Here is a 23,495-nt window from a genome sequence, read left to right on the forward strand (position 1 = left end):
CAGAATCAGTGAACTAAAAGAGGTGTTACATTCATTATTTTAAATACTTAGGTTATTAAGAAGTCTAAAATGTTACACAGTTAGAGGTAGATAACAGTCCCAAGTTTCCATTGAATCTAATAATTTAGTATCTGGACAACAAACAGATCACAAACTCCTTCATTATCATCTAAATTAAAGTTGTAGTCATCTGCCGGGGTAGGAGAAAGCCTTAAGAGAGGAAACACTGCAAACAAAAAACAAATTCAGTGTTAAAGATGGTTTCTACATACAGTAAATGATCTTTAACAAAATACTCTCAAATACATCATTCCAAATTAAAGACTTGTGTAATGTGTATTTTGAAAGATTCTCATTTAGTAACAATTTATACATTGATTATTGATACTAGATTGAGAAATAGAAGTTAAATTTTTCTTTTTTTCTTTTTTTTTTTTTTTTAACATGGAGTCTCCCTGTGTCATCCAGGCTGGAGTGCAGTGGCTTGATCTCGGCTCACTGCAAGCTCCACCTCCCGGGTTCACGCCATTCTCCTGCCTCAGCCTCCCGAGTAGCTGGGACTACAGGCGCCCACCACCATGCCTGGCTCATTTTTTGTATTTTTTAATAGAGATGGGGTTTCACCATGTTAGCCAGGATGGTCTCTATCTCCTGACCTCGTGATGTGCCCACCTTGGCCTCCCAAAATGCTGGGATTACAGGCGTGAGCCACCGCGCCCGGCCTAGAAGTTAAATTGTTTATTGGTTGAACTTATCACTAAGGTAATATAACTAAAAGGCTCTAATGAGGCCAGGTGCAGTGGCTCATGCCTGTAATCCCAACACTTTGGGAGGCAGAGGCAGGTGGATCACCTGAGGCCAGGAGTTTGAGACCAGCCTGGCCAACATGGTGAAACCCCGTCTCTACTAAAAATACAAAAAGTAGCCATGTGTGCTGGCAGGCGCCTGTCATACCAGCTACTCAGGAGACTGAGCCAGGAGAATCACTTGAACCTGGGAGGTGGAGGTTTCAGTGAGCTGAGATCGTGCCACTGCACTCAGCCTAGATGACACTCCAGCCTGGATGACAGAGGGAGACTCTGCCTAAAAAAAAAACAAACACACAACAGAACACTAATGAAAGTGTTCTGTTTGCCACTTTGCAAACAGAAGAATGAATTGGACTTACAAAGTTTGCTGATGTTCTCTGCTTCTACATATATGTTTAGTACATCTCTAGTTACTATAACATTGCTAACTTAATTGCTACCACTTCGTAGGTTTCTACTATATTTGTTAGGAACTAGGACTCTGATCCAAGAACTTACAGAAGGAGAGAAATTATTAAAGTAATTAGCATATTGTAGCTAACTGATATTTAATAATTTTTCAGGTTAGATGACAACGTGGTTAATATTAATACTAATTCAGTGACTTCACATTGGCAGCTTGAAATTGGCCCGGGTAGGGGTATTTACAAAAGCAGGTGTTCAGATCACTTGCTGATTTAGACAAGTTATTTTACTCTTCTTGGACCAGATCCTTCAGGAGTGGAAAGGGCTAACAGTTTATTTTCAATGAAGGTGAGAAGTATCCCCATATGGATTCCTTTCCCTCAAAATGCAAGCAAAGAGAAATAAATTCTGAAGGATGCCTATTACTTACTGTAAGTGTTAAGGGAGAATTTTCATGAATCTTCATAGTAAAGCAGGTGGCAAATATATGTTCATTTCTTTTAAATTATGTTTCACTTATAAATTCCACAAAAGCATTACTGATATATGAGTTAGTAAAATTTTAACCTACTTACCATCAGAAGACATTAACTCATCAATGATATCTCCACTAATAGATCCTGCTGGAAACAGTAATAAAGTTTTGTTACATTTCTGTTAACAGTAAAAGATACTTATATTTAAACACAAGTAGTCACAGCAGCAGCTTGACTGATGTGCACATTTATATAAAGTACTAGTACTTTGTGGACAGGTTGTTTTCATGAGCACCTACTCTATGCCTGGCATTACTTTTAAACTTCCAAACTCAAGAGGAAGACCAAAAGGCTCATTATCTGCCAGGCATGGTGGCTCATGCTTATAATTCTAGCACTTTGGGAGGCTGAGTGAGGCGGACGGATTGCTTGAGCTCAGGAGTTCAGACCAGCCTGGGCAACATAGTGAAATCCATCTTTACAAAAAATACAAAAAAAATTAGCCAGACATTGGTGGCACGTACCTATGGTCCCAACTACTTGGGAGACTGAGGTGGGAAGGATCACTTGAGCCCAGGAGGTTGAGGCTGCACTGAGCTGAGATCACGCCACTGCATTCCAGCCTGGCTGACAAAGTGAGACCCTGTCAAAAAAAAAACAAAAAACAACAACAACAAAAAATCACCTCAGCATCATTCTACCAAAACTGACTCAGTTTTGGTCAGTAGTTTCATAATTCTCCCAGTTATTGAACCTTAAAACTTCAACATCACTTTCCATTCCTCCTGTTAACTTTATCTCCAGATCTCACACATCAAATGTTATTTTGCCTACAGTGTTTCTCAGATCTGTTCATTATTTCTCTTCCCGATCTCACTGTAATCACTGTTTTAGCCTTTTTATTTATTTATTTATTTTGAGACAGGATCTCTGTCTGTCACTCAGGCTGGTGTACATTACATGCTGTCATGGCTCACTGTGGCCTTGACCTCCCAGGCTTGCAATCCTCCCACTTTGGCCTCCCTCCCCAGTAGCTGGGACCACAGGCACACATCACAATGCCTAGCTAATTATTAATTTTTTTTTTTTTAGAGATAGGGTCTCACTGTATTGCCCAGGTTGGTCTCAAATTCCTGGGCTCAAGCAGTGTACCTGCCTCGGCCTCCCAAAGTGTTGGGATTACAGGCATGAGCCCCACCACTCTTGGCCCTTGTTTTAGCCCTAATGTTCTCTCAATTGCATAACTGCAAACGTTTAGTTTCCATTGCCTCTGAATTCTGCTTCCCAGGGCCAAAACCATCTTTCCTAATCATATTACTCCTGTGTGCACCATTATAGCTAATTATGCTATTTTCTTGGTCACAGATCTTCACTGGTTTATTGGATAAACATCCTAACTACTCTGAAATTCAAGGCCCGCTCTAATGTGGCCCAAAATTACTTTCCTTAGTTAGGATTTCCAAATATGAAACCATAAAAACAGAATACTCACTTTTTAAAAACACTTTGTTGAAGCCAATGTGTTAATTGTGTCTAAGCTTACCCATGTAAAACCCACGTAAAGCTTGCCTGCTTTATATTCTAATTAGATTGTAAGCTTTTTAAGGACTACATTTTCTTTCTTTCTTTTTTTTTTTCTAAGACGTAGTCTTACTCTGTCGCCCAGACTGGAGTACAGTGGCGCGATCTCGGCTTACTGCAACCTCCAACTCCTGGGTTCAAGCAATTCTCCTGCCTCAGCTTTCCAAGTAGCTGGGACTACAGGTGTGTGCCACCACGCCCAGCTAATTTTTGTATTTTTTAGTAGAGACAGGGCTTCACTATAGGTTGGCCAGGCTGTTCTTGAACCCCTGACCTCAGGTAATCTGCCTGTGTTGGCTTCCCTAATTGCTGGGATTACAGGTGTGAGCCACTGCGCCCAGCCAGGACTACATTTTCTATTGTGCACCCTAATGGCCTATAGTATAGACATATTTATAGGGGAAGGAAAAGAATAGATGTGGGCAAAAAGAAGCTAAAAAACATTCCATGTCCAGTTAGATCTTGTTAGCATCACTTTTAACCTGTGAACTCCCATTTTAGCAATGAGACACATCGTAGAGGTAAAATAAACAATTTGGATTATATACAATATAGTTTTAAATTATCTGCAATATGATATCTATATTGGCACCATTCATTCATTCTGTAGTCAGTGAGAGATTGCCTACCATGGTCCCTTTATTTGGAATCAGTAAGATACTGCCAAATTAAGAGTTGTGCTCTCTACTCCTGATACCCAGTGTGAAATGTTTTAGCTTTTTAAAATTTCATAAATGAAACAACTGAGGAAAGTAAGATTTCCTACATAATTGGAGTTGAGACCATTTATCACTTCTGTAAAACTAAGCTTCCCAAATAAAAAGTATAACAAAGAATATGGAGAAACAAGAGGCGTAAGTCACTATGGTCTATACTTAAAGATAGTTGGAACATATTTCACTAATTTATCCTAGACTTACTAAGAGAGATAAAATAACCTTACCAAGTAAACTCCAGGTAAAAGCTGACATCTATATATGCCACAAATGGAAAATTCCACACCTGACCTTGTGATAGGTTGCAGTCAAGCCACAGTCAATACTTTGTTTCATGCAAAAATTAAAACTATGGTATAAAATTATCTTCAGGCTATTTGAATAAGCTGTGTATGAAACAAATGAATATTGTGTTTAGACTTGGGTCCTATCCCCAAGATATTATGTATATGCAAATATTCCAAAAATTTGAAAGTGCTTGGGACATTTCTGGTCATAATCACTTTGGATAAGAGATAGCCAACCTGTTTTTATGTTTCTCCCTCTCTAATTTACAAAAGAAAGGCTCTGAACCCACCTGAAGATATATCTGTAGCTGATGTCTGCTGCAGAGCCTGGCTTCTTTCAGAGACATGTTGCTCAGGCAGATTTTGAGCTGCCATGCTGGATTTTTGTGGAGTCACTGGAGTCAAGGACTGGGAGAAAGGCTGTGTGAGGTCATCAGGTGGGGGAACAGGAAAAACCACGGGCTTAGGTGAACTCGACTCTTTATTTATAAGCAGCACATGGATAGGTCCTGAATGAATCTTTAGATTGATCTGGTATTTCTTTTGTCCATTCTGACCCTTTGAAGTTATTGGGTATAAACAAATATACAATTATTAATATTTCTAGCTAACTTAAGACAGTAAAATAAGACAGGCAAAGCTACTAGGGACTTACTAAATTCACATAACACAATAAAGTCATTAAGTCAAAACACAAAAGTAGAGACATAGAGTAGAATGTAATTTTGAGGGCTCTGAACCACTAGTCATCAAAAACTCTCTGGTGTAGATTCTGGCAACTGTCCGATATTACCATGTGTGACTATATAATAGGTCAGGGCAAAGCAATGCTCCTGGTATTCCCCATATACAGGAGCTTTATCCCCTGGGGTTGGCCACCACAGATCTGGTCAGTTCAACATGCTTCACAAATCAAATTCTTTTTTTTCCCATCTGCAAGCACAAAGACAACTAATTTCTCCTACTGAGAAATAAATATAACATTCTTCCAGCTGAAAAAAGTAATCTGTATCCTGAGGCTTCAGACTCCAGTAATACAAATGCCTAAATTTAAACTTTTAGAATAAGGGGGTGGGGGAAGGAGGTAGATAATATAGTAATCTTTTTCTACTCCCGTTTTTGGTTATTGCTTTCAAATTAGTTTGTTTTTAAAAATCTGAATCTGAAAATGAAAATCATGGAACTCATTTATAGTCAATAAATGTCTTTGATTTAATAAGCCGGACAATGTTTTGTAAAAGACCTAATTTAAAGGAATTGATTGTTGATATGTACATTGAACTTTTTCCTCAGTGGCAATTTTTATATCAATTGTAGATGTGTTGTTGTTGTTGTTGTTTTGAGACAGAGGTTCACTCTTGTTGCCCAGGCTGGAGTGCAATGGCGCGATTTTGGCTCACTGCAAACACTGCCTCCCAGCTTGAAACAATTCTCCTGCCTCAGCCTCCCAAGTAGCTGGGTTTACAGGTGTGCACCACCATGCTCGGCTAATTTTGTATTTTTAGTAGAGATGGGGTTTCACCATGTTGGTCAGTCTGGTCTTAAACTCCTGACCTCAAGTGATCCACCTGCCTTGGCCTCCCAAAGTGCTGAGATTACAGGCGTGAGCCACTGCACCCGGCCCAATGTGGTCATTTTAACTGATTTTTATAGATTATTGGCCATATCATTAGTCATTTCTTGACATCTTCTATCTTAAAAAATTCAAATTTAAAATAATTTAATCAAAATGTTAAATCATTTTAAATCATTTGGTTACTTGGGGATAGATATTTTAGGGACAGGACCCAAGTCTAAACACAATATTCATTTGTTTCATACACACCTTATTCACATAGCCTGAAGATAATTTTATACAATAGTTTTAATTTTTGTGTGAAACAAAAATCACTTGATAAAACATTCTGATTACTTTTTAAAAATTGACTTTATTTGAGCTAAATGATATCAATAAATGACTAAGGATATCGCCAATAATCTTTAAAATCATTTATGATTCATTTAGTTCTATAATTTTACCAAGGAATTAAAGACATACAAATTCAGCTATCAACACTTTTAGATAAAAACTTGACTAACTCACAGTGTTTACACAATTAGCTCACATTCAGCTAAAGAAAATATCCTTCTTGAGACAGTAGATTCATTTTTCCCACTTATGTAAATATAAGTTATCCTACATACCATTTCTGGAATGGGTACCTCCAGTTGTGTACCAGAAGGTGCCTGAATGGCCAAAAGTGTATCACCTGGTCAAAAATAAATATAAAGTTACATAAAATACTGTAGATCATGGAATATAGTGGCAAGAATGTGGGCTCTGGAATCAGAATGTTTGGTTCAGTCCCAAACTAGGTGACCTTGAGCTTTGGTTTTCAATTCTATAAAATGGGGGACACACAACCTACTGCATAGATTTATTTTGAGGATTAAATAAGGTAATACATATATCAGTATTATACATGGGTTAGTTGTATGATTCTCATTAACAAATTCAGCTCAAGTTGATTTTGCTTTCACTAAGACTCCTGTAAAGTCTGAGATTCTTAAAACCATTTAGCCTCAAATAACACTGTTCATTGGACTAAGGATAGTGGAGATTAGGTATGAGACAGTGAAATGTTGAGCTTAAATGATTTTATTATTTTTGAAGCCAAATTCTACAACAAATCTCTGTTGAGTTGCAGATTAACAGAAGTCTCAGCAAACTTCCTTAAAAAACTCAGTAAATACAGTGGTAAAATAGAACAATAGGTCCATACGTATTTCCAACATAGTCTTACATAGAAAGTCAGATTCCACTTGATGAGGTACTTGGCAGAATCTTTTTAAATGAGTGGATAATACACATAAATTTAAATATGCACAATTTCATTTTACTTGGGTTGTAATTTTGGGAACACACGTCCCCCCATTTTAGTTATATTAATAACTATAATTATTAACATGATATTGTTATCTTAAGGAGAAAACACAGGGGCAGCAAATTGCATAGGAATAGGTTTCCTGGTTGTAAGATGGATTCACCTAATTCTTTCCTCATGGTTTCTTTGAGTTTCATTTGAGACCAGCATATACTTGCTGCATATAGTTTCATAAACAGTGCTGATGAGAACCATGTTCTAGTTCAAGTTTGGTCACTAACTCTGTGACTGTGTGACAATGAAAGTTGCTTAATCCCGCCCTGATTTAGCTTGCCCTCTGTCCCTGTCCCCTTCCCCTTCCACACACAGTTGATGCCTACCAGTGGAGCTAATGAACTGAATGCTGTGAAAAGCAGCTATTCTCATGAAAACAGAAACAAAAGCAGTCTATGAATACATGGCATGGTGGAGTGAGACACTGTGTCCACAACTTCTGAAAATGACAGGATAAGGGCACAGGGAATTCTAAATCACTCTCCACTGAATCGGTTGATGAGAGGAAGAATGCAAGGAAAAGTCTAATGGTACTTACCATTAAAGAAATTACAGATGTCTTCATGAGTTACATAGGAAAATGTACTGTCATAGGAGTTAAGGAAAAACATTTATATCAAGCCGTAGGCATTTAAATTAAGGTAATACATCTGAAGGTCAAAATAACTAAATGACCATATGCACAGAGGGACTGCCACCCATGGACAGATAAAAAAAGAAATCTACTCTAGAAAGGTAAAGACAATTAAAGGAGTTCCCATCCTTTGCTCTTAGAAGAAGCCATTCTGATTTTTGTGACATTTGAGGACCCTTAGGAGAGAGATGGAAAGCAGTGCACATTCTTCATGGAGGCAAAGGTTTCTGGGGGAAGGGAATGGATGGGGAAAAGGAGGCCAACAGCAACCATATCAGCTTCCACATCAGGAATTTTCTGTGATTGTTGTTTTTTGTTCTTATATTAAATGGTCAGGTATGGCCACAAGAGGACACAGAGGAAAAGAAAGACTCAGAAAAACAAAGTATTATACTCTTAGGTCCTAGTGACGGGAGGCAGGGCAGGCTACTCAGGGCCACATGGTTAAGACAACAAGGTGGTCAGGAGGCAGAAGACAGGAGCAAGGGGAAAGCATTAGCCTAGAGCTTTTACTGGGGTTTCCTTGGGAAAAGAAATGCAGGGTGGCCGGGCATGGTGGCTCAAGCCACCCAGCACTTTGGGAGGCTGAGGCAGGTGGATCACTTGAGGTCAGGAGTTCAAGACCAGCCTGACCATATGCACAGACGGGCTGCCACACATGGACAGATAAAAAAAGAAGTCTAGTCTAGAAATGGTGAAACCCGTCTCTACTAAAATACAAAACTTAGAAGGGCATGGTGGTGAGCTCCTGTAATCACAGCTACTCTGGAGGCTGAGGCAGAAGAATTGCTTAAACCTGGGAGTAAAGGTTGCAGTGAGCCAAGATTGTGCCACTGCACTCCAGCCTGGGCAACAGAGTGACTCCATCTGAGGAAAAAAAAAAAAAATGCAGGGTAGGGAGAACACTATGATTAGCTAGTTTGGATAATTTTGTTTGGTTTTGTTTTGAGACGGAGTTTGCTCTGTCGCCCAAGCTGAAGTGCAGTAGTGTGATCTTGGCTCACTGCAGCTTCTGCCTCCTGGGTTCAAGCAATTCTCCTATGCTCCCTGGTAGCTGGGATTACAGATGCACGTTGCCATGCCCAGCTAGTTTTTGTACTTTTAGTAGGGACAGGGTTTCACCCTGTTAGCCAGGCTGGTCTCAAACTCCTGATCTCAGGTGATCCGCCAAACTTGGCTTCCAAAAGTGCTGGGATTACAGGTGTGAGCCACTGCATTTTGCCTAGTTTGGATAATTTTGGTGGGCTCTAAGCTATGCAAGTAGTCCCCTAGTTGTCTGGTACCTGGACCTGGGATGATTAAGGCAGAGGAATATTGCCACCTGGGGTGTATGGACTGGAGAGAGGAGGTCTGGACCTGGACTGATTAGTTTATATATCAAAGGGATTCTCCTAGCTGAGCCCATGCTGTTTCTTTCTTTTTTTTTTTAATTTTATTATTATTATACTTTAAGTTTTAGGGTACACGTGCACAATGTGCAGGTTTGTTACATATGTATACATGTGCCATGTTGGTGTGCTGCACCCATTAACTCATCATTTAGCATTAGGTATATCTCCTAATGCTATCCCTCTTCCCTCGCCCCACCCCACAACAGTGCCCAGTGTGTGATGTTCCCCTTCCTGTGTCCATGTGTTCTCATTGTTCAATTCCCACCTATGAGTGAGAAAATGTGGTGTTTGGTTTTTTGTCCTTGTGATACTTTGCTGAGAATGATGGTTTGCAGCTTCATCCATGTCCCTACAAAGGACATGAGCCCATGCTGTTTCTAAGAAATGACTAGTCCCAGGATGGGCAGTCTCTCCTCAGCCAGAAAGGTTTGTGGAGATGTCAAAATACCATAAGATACAGAAAACTTTATATATATCACACATAACCATGGTTGGGGCAATGGGAATGGCCAGCATCTTGTAAAGCAGGGCAGCGAAGTCCAAGATAAAATAGATAAATGGCTTTTGAATTTCAGAGCTCCACAGAACACAGCTTGAAAACTCCCATTGTTCTCCAACTGTTAAGGGGCTCTGATCCATTGAAAGGAAATAACAAATGAGATAATGGACTTGTTCACCAAATACAGGAAAACGTGAAAAGTAAATTATATTGTATACATTAGTCAAAATTTCATGAGGTACTACAAGGTAAAATGTGGTTAGTTTTTTTGAGAGTACAGGTAAGTTCCTAAACTAAGAGAATCACAGATATCTAAGAGAAGACAGTGGTAAGAAACACATGGATATGTGTTTTTATATATATATAAAATAATGTTTTTATATATTATATATAAATATATATATTTTGTATATTATATATGATATTATATGTATTATATATAATAACTTTTTGCCCCAATATATATTGGTGATAGGCACACCTGACTTATACCCCTGTTCTCCAGTAGGAACTATTTTGGGGTTCATATTAGGCAGAAAGTATCAAGGATTGATTGTGGACACATGATATCCCATCTTTAAATGAAAAATTTTCAAAACTTTGAGAGCTGCTGAATTTTATACTTCAGAACACTGAACATAATTATTTAAAAATAAATATGTACTTAACAATGGCTTCTAATAGTCACAGATTTCCTAAGCACACTGGCTAGCATACTGCATTCTATCAATAGGTAGACCATAAGTCGACGAATCTCTTTTTCCACCTCAGTGCAACACAGGAATAATGGTAATGGATCTGTACTATATAACTTAAAAAGTTAACATTTAGAAAATATTAGTATATATTATAAGAATATAATAAAATTAAAATGTCATATTTACTTATAAAACTTAACTGTCTAAAAACAAAGTGAATGATCTTCAGACTGAAATAATTTACACATACATATTCCAAAGCTATATGTATATGCATAACTTATTTAAAAGGATACCTATTATTAATGGAACCGTCCATCACATTTTTGATGCTTTGCTGTAGCCACAACTTCTGCTGATCAAGTTCTCTTTCCTTCATTTCTAGATCTTCAATTTCAGCTTTAAGAAATCTTAATCTATCTATGACTTCTTTAGTATTACAGCCAGCACCTACACCTCTTAAAAACATATGAGAATTAATATCCTCAGTATCAGATCTAGGTTAATATCACTTAATTTTTACTGTAATAAAACTGACTTATTTAGTAATATATTCAAGGCAGAAGTCTTTACACTCTTAAAATCAAGCACTAAAATCCTTAAAAATTTTAAACACCATACCTCTTGCTTAGAAAATTTATTGGCAAGAACAACCAAATTACAAAAATTCTCAATCTTCCCTACAGTGTTTTTTTGTCATCTGGAAGGCCAGACTGGTTGGTGACTAGGTACCAAAAGAGTGTGCTCATCAGTCACACCTAGCAGTCTCAGGATGTGACTGAGTTGCTGGTAAAATAAATTACAATTTTTTAATGTTTTGGTGGAATTTTGGCTAAAACAAAACAAGACAAAAACTGTGGTCAAAGGGGACACATTAGAAGAACAGAAGTTGTTACATTCAAACATAAAACCAGGCCACAATTAATGACAACATGCATTTCAATCAATTACTATTTACAAAGTACAAATTCCTATGAAAGTAGTTCTTGCTCTCAAGGACGGGTAAAGAGTTAGGAAGAGATTAACACAAGACAGTATGCAATGTGTGCCAAATGAGTAATAGCTTGAGGGAGAAAGTAAGATTTGAACTTTAAGAGTGAAAACCCAACATCCAAGAGAGCAAGGGAACACCCCACACAGGAGTGACAAAGAGGCCCAGAGAGGTGTGTTCAGGGAAAGCTGAGGGGCCTGACTGAAATAGAGGATTTGGGAGAGAGAAACACCAGGAAGTTCAAATTTTACAGAGCATTGAGAAGAAAAATAAAGGTTTGAGAAGAGGGTGCTGGTTTGTAACTTACTTCCACTGGATACTGTTTTTTGACTTTTTTTCAATCAAGTCAATTCCCTCTAAGACATTGGTGATATCATAAATTCTCCTTTTTTGCCTCACAGGCAAAGTGTCAGCAGCCTGTTTAGGAAAGACAATGAGAACAGTGAAATAAAGGGCAAGTCATATTTTAAAGCCAAAAAGGGTTGATTATTAAGTCCACAGCAAGTCCAATCTCAAATTTGACCCAGTCAGTTGTTTGCGGACAATAGCTGAGCATGTTCAAAGCATCTCCCAAACACTGCAAATACCAAAGAAATTATTCCATTTAAAAGCTAGCAGATGTTGGAACAGAAAAAGAAATTAAGGTCATGACACAAAGCCTGCAAAAATAAAAGAACACAATAAGAATACTTTGTGTCACTTTATGGAGTAATCCTGAGGAGGAGCTACTAATTGCCTATCCATGTCACCTCCTATCTTATTTCTCTGTTCATGAACAGTCTCATCTAAAGACGTGTTACTTATTTTTTAAAATCTTAAAGAATTACATCTCAGCAGTTTATTTTGGTAGTTAAGACACTTGGAAATTCTGAACTATATGCACATTTATAATACCTTGAAATAAATATCTACATTTTTAGATTCATAACGAAAATAGAGGAATGAATCATGCCATCCTAACACAAAGCATAAAATCAGCAAGAAATCAGAATCAATAGCTCAAGATTGCACTAGCAACTATTATACAAAAACTTGATAGTTGCATTCACATTAGATAAGATCAACAAAACAATATATGCTATCATGTTATGAATTCAACAAACAATTCCTCTGATTAGTTCCAATTCACGTTTTTGATGTTTGTTCCCAAAAGAACAAAGAGAACCTCAAAGAAGTTTTCAGAGTGGATTAGACAATAGCATATTTTGAATGTGGAGCCACATTTTAAGATTCATGGTAGTTACAAATATTTGTGTCTCTACTGGCAATTTTCAGCACATTATCTAAAATATCTAAATGAACAGGTTTTAGCTTCGCATAATTGCTAACAGCTCTCCCAGCTTCGCATAATTGCTAACAGCTCTCCCAGAGAGCATTACTACTTTCTTGATTCTGTAAAAACCTAGCTCAGCACAGTGCTTGCAATCTGGAGCTACCTTCCCCCTGGAGAAGGTACCACTGACAACTATACTGACTGTACAGGCATTTGAGATCTTAAGAGAAATGTCAGTTCTCTCAGACACATTTTTTTGTATGTGCCACCAAAACCCCCAGGTTACTACTGTCCCATCATTCAGGTCTTCCTCAGGAAGGGGATTCATGCCTCAGTGGACCAAGAGAATAAGCAGGATGTGGCAGAAGAAGGAAAAGAAGGAGAGTGGGGCTCTTTGTTCCCCAACTCTAACTTGGCACTGTCCCTTCTAGAGAACCAGAAAATTAACAGCAGGACTAGCCATGGTTTGTTTCATTGATATCTTCTTCCCTTGTACTTAGCAATTCCCTTCTTTTTTTATCTACCTTCATAGAATTTTCACTCTTGACTTCGAAGCTGTTTTTATGAAGAGCAATACATGACTGCAAAGTTAACGGTACAAATCTGAAGCTGTTTCATTTCTCACTTTCCTCTCTCTAGAGAAGTAACTCAGAGAACTCCAAGCCATGGCTCTGTGTTATTGGTATCTTTGTACTCACACACAAAAGCATTCACAGCCATAGCAACAGCACACTGGTTTTGGTATCAGAACATGTTTGTATGAACCAGACCACAAGATCTAGCTTAGGTCATTAGGCAAAGTGCCATGAGATTTGAATTTTAGCTCAAAGTTTTAAAAAGGTGTCTTATCATTTATATTTATTACTGCTTACCAATCACAACATTTAACTCCTAGTTTCTAAAACTAAACATTATTTCTCAAATACTTTACTATTTAAGTATGTAAACATATAAATGACCAACATGTACAGATCATATGTAAAAGAATCTCCAGGAGGCTTTTATTTTAGAAAGTCCCATCATTCTTTTTTTTTTTCTCAGACAGAGTCTCCCTGTCTTGCCCAAGCTGGAGTGCAGTAGTGTGATCCTGGCTCACTGCAACCTCCACCACCTTGGTTCAAGTGATTCTCCTGCCTCAGCCTCCCAAGTAGCTGGGACTACAGGTGTGTACCACCACGCCTGGCTAATTTTTGCATTTTTAGTAGAGACGGGTTTTCACCATGTTGGCCAGGCTGGTCTCGAGCTCGTGACCTCAGATGATCCACCAACCTCGACCTCCCAAAGTGCTGAGATTACAGGCGTGAGCCATGGCACCCAGCCAGTCCCATCATTCTTAAGAAGTTCTGAAGCTAAACACACTGAGATCCAATCCCAGGGCTGCCACTTCCTATCTTCAGCTGGCCTCATTGTAAGCTCACTAAGCCTCATTTCCTTTTTCATAAAATGGTATAACATATACTGAAAGGAGTATTGTGGGAATTAAACTGGATGATCTTACCACAATGTCTACTGCATAGTGATTACTTGAATGTTGGCTAGTCAGCCTCATCATCAAATACAGGTTGAAATGGATCATGAGTAAGACTGTGTTTAAGATTGGTTAAAGTTTGTGTGTATACAGACTTACCTTGTTTTATATAGTGTTTGAAAAAGTTGTGTGTGAATTCTTTAAAAACTAATTTGAGGCTTCAATACCTAGCAGAATAATACCATGAATCTCCACCACCACCACCACCACTATCACCACTACCTTCCTCCATTCATTTAACACCAAAATGTTCCAGGCTTGGTTCTGGGTCTTAAAGATATAAATGTGACAGAACAAAGTCCCTGCCCTCAAAGAAGAGAGGGAAGTTAATAATATACATATAATTATGTTTGGAGAGAATGCAGGCAAGAGGAAGGTGCTATATCAAACAGGATTTTCAGGGAAAGAGCTCTCTGACAAGGTGACATTTGAACATTTGAATGGAGTAGGAGACCCCTGTGAATGTTTGGTGGTAGAGCATTCTGGGCAGAGGAAGCAGCAAGCATGAAGGCTCTGAAGTGTGAAGGATGCTTAGCTTCTTCAAGGAGAGGCAGGCAGGCCAGTGCGGCAGAATAATGAGAGGGAAAATGGAAAAAGGAGATAAAGACAGGAAAGGAGACCAACAAGAAGGTGATGGCAATAATCCATGCCGGAGATGGTAGTGGCTTGGATGGAGGGGTAGCTATGAAGATGGTGAAAAATGGTAAGATTCTGGATATATTTTGAAGGTATGGCAAGCAGCAGGTCCCTAGAGAGGAATCAGAAATGACTTCAGTTTTTGATAAGAGCAATTACAGATAAGGTATACTACAGAAGGAACCAGTTTGGGGCAATGGAAATAAAGAAACTGGCCTTGGACCTTCTGACATCCACAAGGAGAAATCAAGACCACTGGGCACGAGAGTGTGTGGCTTAAGGGAGAGATCTAAGCTAGAGATATAAATTCAGTAGTCTTCAGCAAATAGACATTTTATACCACAAGATGGAATCCACTAGTTTGACATAGGAGGTGAGCATATAAGGGAAGGTTAAGAACCAACTCTGGGGAAGCTTAAGGTCCAGGAAATGAGGGAACAACCTGACACTGAAGTCAGAAGAAAATCAGAAAGTGTGGGGTCTTGGAATCCAAGGGAAGAGAGTGTAAGAAAGTGTGACCATATCAAGTACTGCTGTCAGAGCAAGTTAGTGAGAACTGATCAGTGATTTGCCTTTGGAAAGATCATGGGTGACTTTGATCAGAGCTGTTTTGGCAGAGAGGTGGGGCTGAAAGTCTTAATGGAGAAATTTCAAGAAAGAATGGAAAGAAAGCTAGAGCAGACAACTCTTGAAGAGTTCTGCTGCAAAGAGGTAAGGAGAAATGGGGCAATATTTTTAGGGAACTGTGGGGTCTCCAGGAAGTTTTTTTTCCTTTTAAAGATGGGAGCTATTTCAAAATGTGAGTATGCTGATAGGAATAATCTGGTAAAGAACGAAGAGGAATCATTAACAATGCAGAAGAGAGAAGGGATGACTGCTAGAGATGGCCATAAGTAGGCAAGGCAGGATGTGAATTCAATAAGTGAGGATTGTCCTTAGATAATAACAGGGCATATTAATAACTGAAGTCCAGCAGAGTACCTGGGTACAGGCATAGGTACATTAGTAGACCAGGTAGGGAGAAAGATTAGACATTTCCTTCTGGTTGATTTTTATTCTCTCATCAGCATTGGGATGGGGGAGAAAGGAAAGGAGCTATTAATGATTGAGAGGAGAGAAGAAAGTGCAAAATACTTATGTACAAAAGCAAGACAATAGGTAGCATGGAAGGAATGCTGGACAGCACTACTGGCCCCTTTGTAGTTGGTGATCATGAATATAAAGTGAGACCTATCAGCATTATTTTGCATTTTCCTCCAGCCCTGGACAGCTGCCTGGGTACAGACAAGGGGTAGGTGGAGAGCAAAGCAAGTCACCATTCCCAACCCATGCTTGCCACTGTAACTGTTGAATAAGTAGATGCATTTCTTAATCACATTTACTTTAAAAGGCTACATTTACTCTCATAGGATTTTACCTATACAGCCATAAAGGAAGCATCTAACTGTATCACATTAACTGAATTTACAGAAAAAACAAACAAAAATATTCCTCTGAAAGAATTAGATCTCCCCTCCAAATGTTAAATCCTGTTCTAAAAATATGATAACCAAAGGTGAACAAAGCAATGTCTATAGGTGGAACAAAATTAAAGTTTGCAATGCTGCTAAGAGGTGCTCAAGACTAATGAACCAGGAAAGCTGAGATAGGTAGTCCATAAGTGCTAAAAACAGCTTTAATAATCATGAGGCCACATCTCTTCATTTGAACAAACGAGTCCACTAAGACCCGGTGTTAACTGTGGAAAGGGAGAGACATTATGTGGTAGCTTTATTTGAGTTAGGATTAGCTGAGGCTCATTGGCTCAGGGTTGTTCTTCTGATGGACCCTGATGTTGTATTAAAAAGGCTAATATCAAAGCAATAATAGGAAACATCCTGTCTTTCAGGTTCTTCACCTGCAAAGCAGGTACTTTATTTGCTGTCTTTCAAAATCACAGAAGTCAATACATGTGCACTCAATAGTTTAGCTACTGTGATTCAGAAACGAACACTACGATGAAGCAGGCCAGAATCCCAAAATAAAAAATGTACAACAGAAGTACTATATAAAACCAATCAGTTCCACTTGAAAATAAGATGGGAAGGACCCCAACTGATGCTCCAAAATTGCCTATAGAGTATTTTAATGAGAATTAAAATAAAAACTGAAAGAACTTGCTTTCAACTGAGCCACATGGTACTTTATGTTGATCTATTTCATGATGAGGTTTAGACTAAATATTATCTAATTTTAAACACTGTTAAAGATAATTTATATCTTTAGTTGTTAATGCAGAATGTTTTATTTCAATCCACAATTAAGAGGAACCTTTTATAAGCCAGTAACAGGATAATTGTGTAATAGAATCTTACAGAGACATTATCTAATTTAATGCTCATGGCAGCTTTAGTGTTCTCCCTGTTATATTGGAAAGAGATTCACAAAGCTAATGAATGATCAAGGTGGAATTTAGCATTAACTGCATATTCATAAATACATTTGTGGTAAAACACTTTCAAATGGACTTATATAATTTCAAACAACTTTAAATAAATTTGGTGCACAGCCAAAAGTTTCCAAGTTATATAACTGCATTGAAGAAGCAATTCAAATAACAATGGTCTACAGGAAGTTTCATATAAAGTGTATAAAATGGCCTGAAAAAACAGAAAGATCTTAATTTCCATTTATTATTGAAAAATAATAAACAGTAACAAAAAATTGCATACATGTCTAAAGCTCTGGGATTGTGACCAACACTTTATAGAATGAGGTTTAAAAAATGAAACAGTACCTAAAATAGACAAAATATTATAAGAGATAGAAAAATGAGAGATTACTTAAGGTGGGAGCAAACAGGAAATAGTTCCTGGAAGAGGCCACTATGTGTTTTCATGGGCCTGTAGGGGCTACCAAATCAATAAGGAAATTAAATATAGAATAATAAATAACTTACTTTAAAGACACAAAGTGCTCCCTCCAGAAGCCGCATGTTTCAATTCCCAGTCACTACTCTACCACAAGGAAATCTCACCTTAAAAAATCTTCAGGGGTCATCTTGTCACTCCAAACTAACTGCTACTGTATTTGATATTTTTGAAATGCATAAGCTTTAAATTTTTTAAAAAAATTTTAATAAACTTTGTATAAACTTTTAAAAAAGGAAATTCATTTCTATTGTCATTTACCAATAGAAATCATCAAAGATGACTCAAATGAAAAAAAGATATTTGATAAAGTGCCTATTTAACTAGGACAACAATGCTGAACCTCAGAAACCTATAAATTATTAAGATCTAGAGACTGCTTGCCTACATTTTCAATTGCATACTTTGAAAATTTTCTTGGCTGATGCAGTGGCTCATGCCTGTAATCCTAGCACTTTGAGAGGCTGAGGTGTGAGGATTGCTTGAGTCCAGTAGTTTGAGACCAGTCTGGATAAAAGAGAGAGCTCCCCATCTCTACAAAAAAAAAATTTGAAAAATTAGCCAGACAAGTTGGTACGTGCCTGCAGTCCCAGCTATTTGGGAGGCTAAAGTCGAAGAATCACTGGAACCCAGGAGGTTGAGGATGCAGTGGGCCATGACTGCCCCACTGCACTCTAGCCTGGGTGACAGAGAGAGACCCCGTCTCAAAAAGGAAAAAAAAGAAAAAATAAATAATAATTCTTTTAAGTATTAACTTCCTAAAACAGGAGAAAGATTAAGTGTGAATCTGCTATTCTACTACTGAGATTTGCACCTACTTTTTTTTTGTTTTTTGAGACAGAGTCTTGCTCTGTTGTTCAAGCTGGAGTGCAGTGGCATAATCTTGGCTCACTGCAACCTCTGCCTCCTGGGTGCAAGCAATTCTCCTGCCTCAGCCTCCTGAGTAGCTGGGACTACAGGCGCATGCCACCACACCTGGCTAATTTTTGTATTTTTAGTAGAGAGTGGGTTTCACTATGTTGGCCAAGCTGGTCTCGAAATGCTGACCTCATGATCCACCCTCCTCGGCCTCCCAAATTGCTGGGATTACAGACATAAGCCACAGTGTCCGGCCTCCATATTTTAACCTCACCCTGTCAGCAACCCAGCATAAAGCTTAGGAACATGGGCTCTGAGGGAGACCCCACTTATAAGCTGTGTGGCCTTGGGCAAGCTACTTAGCCTCAAATTCCTCATCTGTAAGATAACTATGAAGATATTGTTGCTGTGAGGATTAAATGAGTATAATATTTGAAATAGAAGAGTGTCTGGCATAGCCGGGCGTGGTATTAAATTCTACAAAAATTTTAAAAATTAAAAAGATAATAATAATAATAAATAACAGGGCCAGGCACGGTGGCTCATGCCTGTAATCCCAGCACTTTGGGAGGCCGAGGAGGGTGGATCATGAGGTCAGGAGTTGAAGACCAACCTGGCCAAGATGGTGAAACCCTGTCTCTACTAAAACTACAAAAATTAGCCATGCGTGGTGGCAGGCACTTGTAATCCCAGCTACTCAGGAGGCTGAGGCAGGAGAATCACTTGAGCCTGGGTGGCAGAGGTTGCAGTGAGCCAAGATCACACCACTGCACTCCAGCCTGTGTGACAGCGTGAGATTCTGTCTCAAGGAAAAAAAAAAAAGAAAAGAAAAACAAACAAAAAAGCAACAAAGAGATAAACCTAAGCTAATCAGAAAACTAAGTTATACACAAGATTTCATTGCCTAAAGGATAACAAATGGTGTCAGGAACCTAGATTTATCATATTCAAGAAAAATTTACTAGACAGAATCTACTAGAATGTACATGGGTTTTAAAATAATCTAAAAAATCCTGAATTATAGTGAATATGAACTATGACTTGAGTTTACCCCAACTTTCATGTTAGCTGTCTTTGTAACTGCCCAATAGCCCATTCTCAAAACTGATTAAAACTCCCAAAATTACTGAGCACACACACACACAAACATACATGCATATACAGCAAAATGTCAAAAATTTCCTTCATGGGAACTTATAAATGTTACACATATGGAAGAAATAAAAATGATTTGACTATCTCAATAATTAAAACATATAAAAGAAAACATAAAACCACAAAATAAAAGACGGACAAAAGATACAACTCATAAAACCCAAAAAAGTTAACATTCTTGAAAAAGTTTTCAAACTTTTAATGAGTTAATAAAGGAATAACAAATGAATACACATTAAAACGATAAAAATGTGTCTATATGAAGGCTTATACATGAATTCGCAGCAGTATTCATAACAACCAAAACTATACATTTAGTAGAGTAAATGTATTCATAAGCAAAGTGTGGTACATCCATAAAACAAAATACCACTCGGGGAGTGGAAGGAATGAACCATTGGTACATGCAACAATATGAATGAATCTCAAAAACATGCCAAGTGAAAGAAGCTAAGCACAGAGTACAACTTCACTGACATGAAACTCTAGAAAAGAGTATTCTAATTCACAGGAAAGAAAGCAGAGCAATGGTTGCTTGGGATTGAGGATGACGTTGAGGGCTGACTGGGAGGAGGCAAAAGGGAACTGTTTGGGGTGATGGGAATGTTCCACAACTGGTTGAGGTGATGATCATTCAGGTACAAGTATTTATCAAAACTAATTTAACTGTTTGCTTAAAATAGGAGCATTTTATTGATTGATTGATTGATTGATTGATTGAGATGGAGTATCTCTCTGTCACCCAGGCTGGAGTGCAGTGGCGTGATCTCCACTCACTGCAACCTTCACCTCCTGGGTCCAAGCAATTCTCCTGCCTAAGCCTCCCGAGTAGCTGGATTACAGGCACCCACCACCAGGAACAGCTAATTTTTTTATTTTTAGTAGAGATGAGGTTTCACCATGTTGGCCAGGCTGGTCTCGAACTCCTGACCTCAAGTGATCTGCCCGCTTGGCCTCCCAAAGTGCTGGGAGTACAGGCATGAGCCACTGCACCTGGCCAGGAACATTTTAATGTATGTCAAGTATATATATAAAGTTGACTGAAAAAAAATACTATTCATTACTTTTCAAATTTGCAAAATACAAAAAAAATTAGAATACCCAACATTTATTTTATGTATGTATGTATGTATACAAGTATGTATCCATCTCTCTATGTATCTGTCAGTTATCCAACAAACACTTCAATGTAGCATTTACTATGTGCCAGATGCTGTTTAAGTGCTTTAAAAGTAAAAACTCATTTTGATAACTTCTTTAAACATAACCATCTGAGGTAGGTAATATTATTGTCCCATTTTTGCAAAAGAGGAAACCAAGGCTGAGTAACTTGCCCAAGGGCACTAAATATTATAAAGTCAGGACGTAAACTCAGAGATGCCATGCTACTTCTGATGCTGTGAGATGGTTGGTCACAATCATATGCTGCTATTGGACTGAAAACTAATTTCATCTTTTTGTAATTTGACAACATTAAGTAAAGGACTTAAAAACGATTATTATACTCTGCTCCAGTAATTCTTTAGTATAAACTGTCTAAAAGCCCAAAATGTTTTCTGGAACATTAATTACCTCTGTTACTAAAACCAGTGGACACTATTAAGTCCTGTTGCATCCTCTGTAGCACTGGACACTGGTTGGCTACTCCCTCTTCCCTTAAACATCATTCTCTAGTCTTGGTGTTACCATACCCTCAGGCTTTTCTCTTGTCTTATTTTCCCTTTCTTCTGCCGTCTGCTACTGAACTACTAGTGTTTCAGAGTTCCATTCTTGTTCCTCTTTCTGCTAAAAACCATTTTCCTTACATAAACTTCATAAATCAACCATATCCAAGTCAAACAGGAAGCCCTCAACTTTATCTTGGGTTCCAAACTTATAATTCTGACAGGCTGCCAGAGACCTACCCTAGGATGTCCCACAGGCATCTTATTCATGTCCAGAATTGAATTTACCATTCATCTCAATTCTTTCTCCCTTTTGATAACTTCTAAGTGAAAATCACCACTATCTACTCCATTTACCAAGCCAGCAATATGGCAGTCATTGCTAATTTTTCCTATTCCCATAGACTCAGCACCAGGTTCTGTCACTTCCACAATGTGAAGTCACCAGAATCTCTCCATTTCTTATTGTCCCTGCCTCTAACCTAGTTTAGGCCTGTAAATCTGCTTGCAATCCAATATTCTGTTCATACAACAGTCATCTGATTTATAGCCTCTCAAATGTACCCACATGTTTCTCTGCCTCTTGGCTCTGACATACACTGTCTTGCTGACTAGGAATGTCCTCTCACTTAACTCAAAACTAATAGCTATTTGTTGAAAGCTTATAATGGACTGGCTGGGTCAGCACTGGTAACACAGAAGACAGTCCCTGGCCTAGAGTGAAACATGGGCAAACAAAGGAACAAATAATTCCATATTGTGATAAAGGATAGTAAGGCAAAAACCCAGGTTGCTGAGAAGCACAATAAGCAGGAACCTACTTCAGTCACTTTAGATTAAGGAAAGAGTCAGGACAAGCATCTGTATGCACTGCATTCCCTTAGTTTCCGTTGCTAACTGTCGCAAATGACCAGAAATGTAGTTGCTTAAGACAAATCAAATTTTTTAAATAAAATTGGTAATTAAAAATTTTATATATTTATTGTTTACAAAATGTTGTTTTGAAATATGTATACATTGTGGAATAGCTAAATCAAGCCAGTTAACATGCATTATCTCACATACTGGTCATTTTTTTTTTGTGATGAGAACACTCAAATTCTGTTTTCTTAGCAATTTTCAAGAAGGCAAATACGTTGTTATTAACTATAGTCACCACGATGCATATTAGATCTCTCAAATTTATTCTTGTCTAACTGAAATTTTGTATCCTTTGACCAACATCTCCCCAAGCTCCTGGTAACCACCATCCCACTCTTAGATTCTATGAATTTGACTATTTTAGATTCTATGTATGAGATCATGTGTCTTTCTGTGCCTGGCTTATTTGCTTAGCAAAATATCTTCCAGGTTCATCTATGGTGTCAAAAACTGACAGGATTTCCTTTTTTTTATGATTGAATAGTAGCACAAATTTATTATCTCATAGTTCTATAGATCAGAAGTCCAAAATGGATCTCACTGAGCTAAAATCAAAATATTGATAAGGCTGTGCTCCTTCTAGATGCTCCAAGGAAGAATCAATTTCTTTGCAGTTCCAGGTTCCAGAGGCTATCACACTTCTTGGCTCATGACCCCTTCTTCCAACAGCAGAAAGGTCATTTTCAAGCTTTCACCTCCTTGGTTCTCACTCTCTTCTTCCTTCTTCCACTTTGAAGAACTTTTTGATTACAACAGGCACAGCAAGATATTCCAGGAAAAATCTCCACATCTTGGCTGGGCATGGTGGCTCATGCCTGTAATCCCAGCATTTAAGGAGGCCGAGGTGGGCAGATCACTTGAGATCAGGAGTTTGAGACCAGCCCGACCAATACGGTGAAACCTTGTCTCTACTAAAAATACAAAAATTACCTGGGCATGGTGGTGGGCACCTTTAGTCCCAGCTACTAGGGAGGCTGAAACAGGAGAATTGCTTGAACCCAGGAGGCAGAGGTTGCAGTGAGCCAAGATCATACCACTGCACTTCAACCTGGGTGACAGAGAGAGATGCCGTCTCAAAAAAAAAAAAAAAAAAAAAAGAGAAAAATCTCCCCATCTTAAAATCAGCAGATTAGCAACTTTGACCTT

At 38.3% G+C, this 23,495-nt stretch overlaps 1 protein-coding gene across 1 annotated transcript; it reads right to left on the bottom strand.

Annotated features, from left to right (window-relative positions):
• Positions 1–96: 96 nt before the first annotated feature.
• Positions 97–6,509, bottom strand: LOC134740005 (transcription factor E2F5-like). The gene is made up of 4 exons (XM_063668745.1): positions 6,459–6,509; positions 4,565–4,832; positions 1,790–1,837; positions 97–226 (listed from the first exon to the last, which is right to left on the bottom strand). Exons 1-4 carry the CDS (start codon positions 6,459–6,461, stop codon positions 117–119), a joined length of 429 nt encoding a protein of 142 aa, XP_063524815.1. The 5' UTR covers positions 6,462–6,509; the 3' UTR covers positions 97–116.
• Between the last annotated feature and the right edge of the window lie 16,986 nt (positions 6,510–23,495).

Source organism: Pongo pygmaeus, chromosome 7, assembly GCF_028885625.2.
Source record: "Pongo pygmaeus isolate AG05252 chromosome 7, NHGRI_mPonPyg2-v2.0_pri, whole genome shotgun sequence".
Taxonomy (NCBI): Eukaryota; Metazoa; Chordata; class Mammalia; order Primates; family Hominidae; genus Pongo; species Pongo pygmaeus.

Excerpts from the sequence above, each read along its gene's own strand:
- LOC134740005 (XM_063668745.1), bottom strand. Across the intron at positions 1,838-4,564 it reads AGCTACAGATATATCTTCAG|CAGGATCTATTAGTGGAGAT; the intron begins GTGGGTTCAGAG and ends TACTGTTTCCAG. Across the intron at positions 227-1,789 it reads TGAGTTAATGTCTTCTGATG|TGTTTCCTCTCTTAAGGCTT; the intron begins GTAAGTAGGTTA and ends TTTTGTTTGCAG.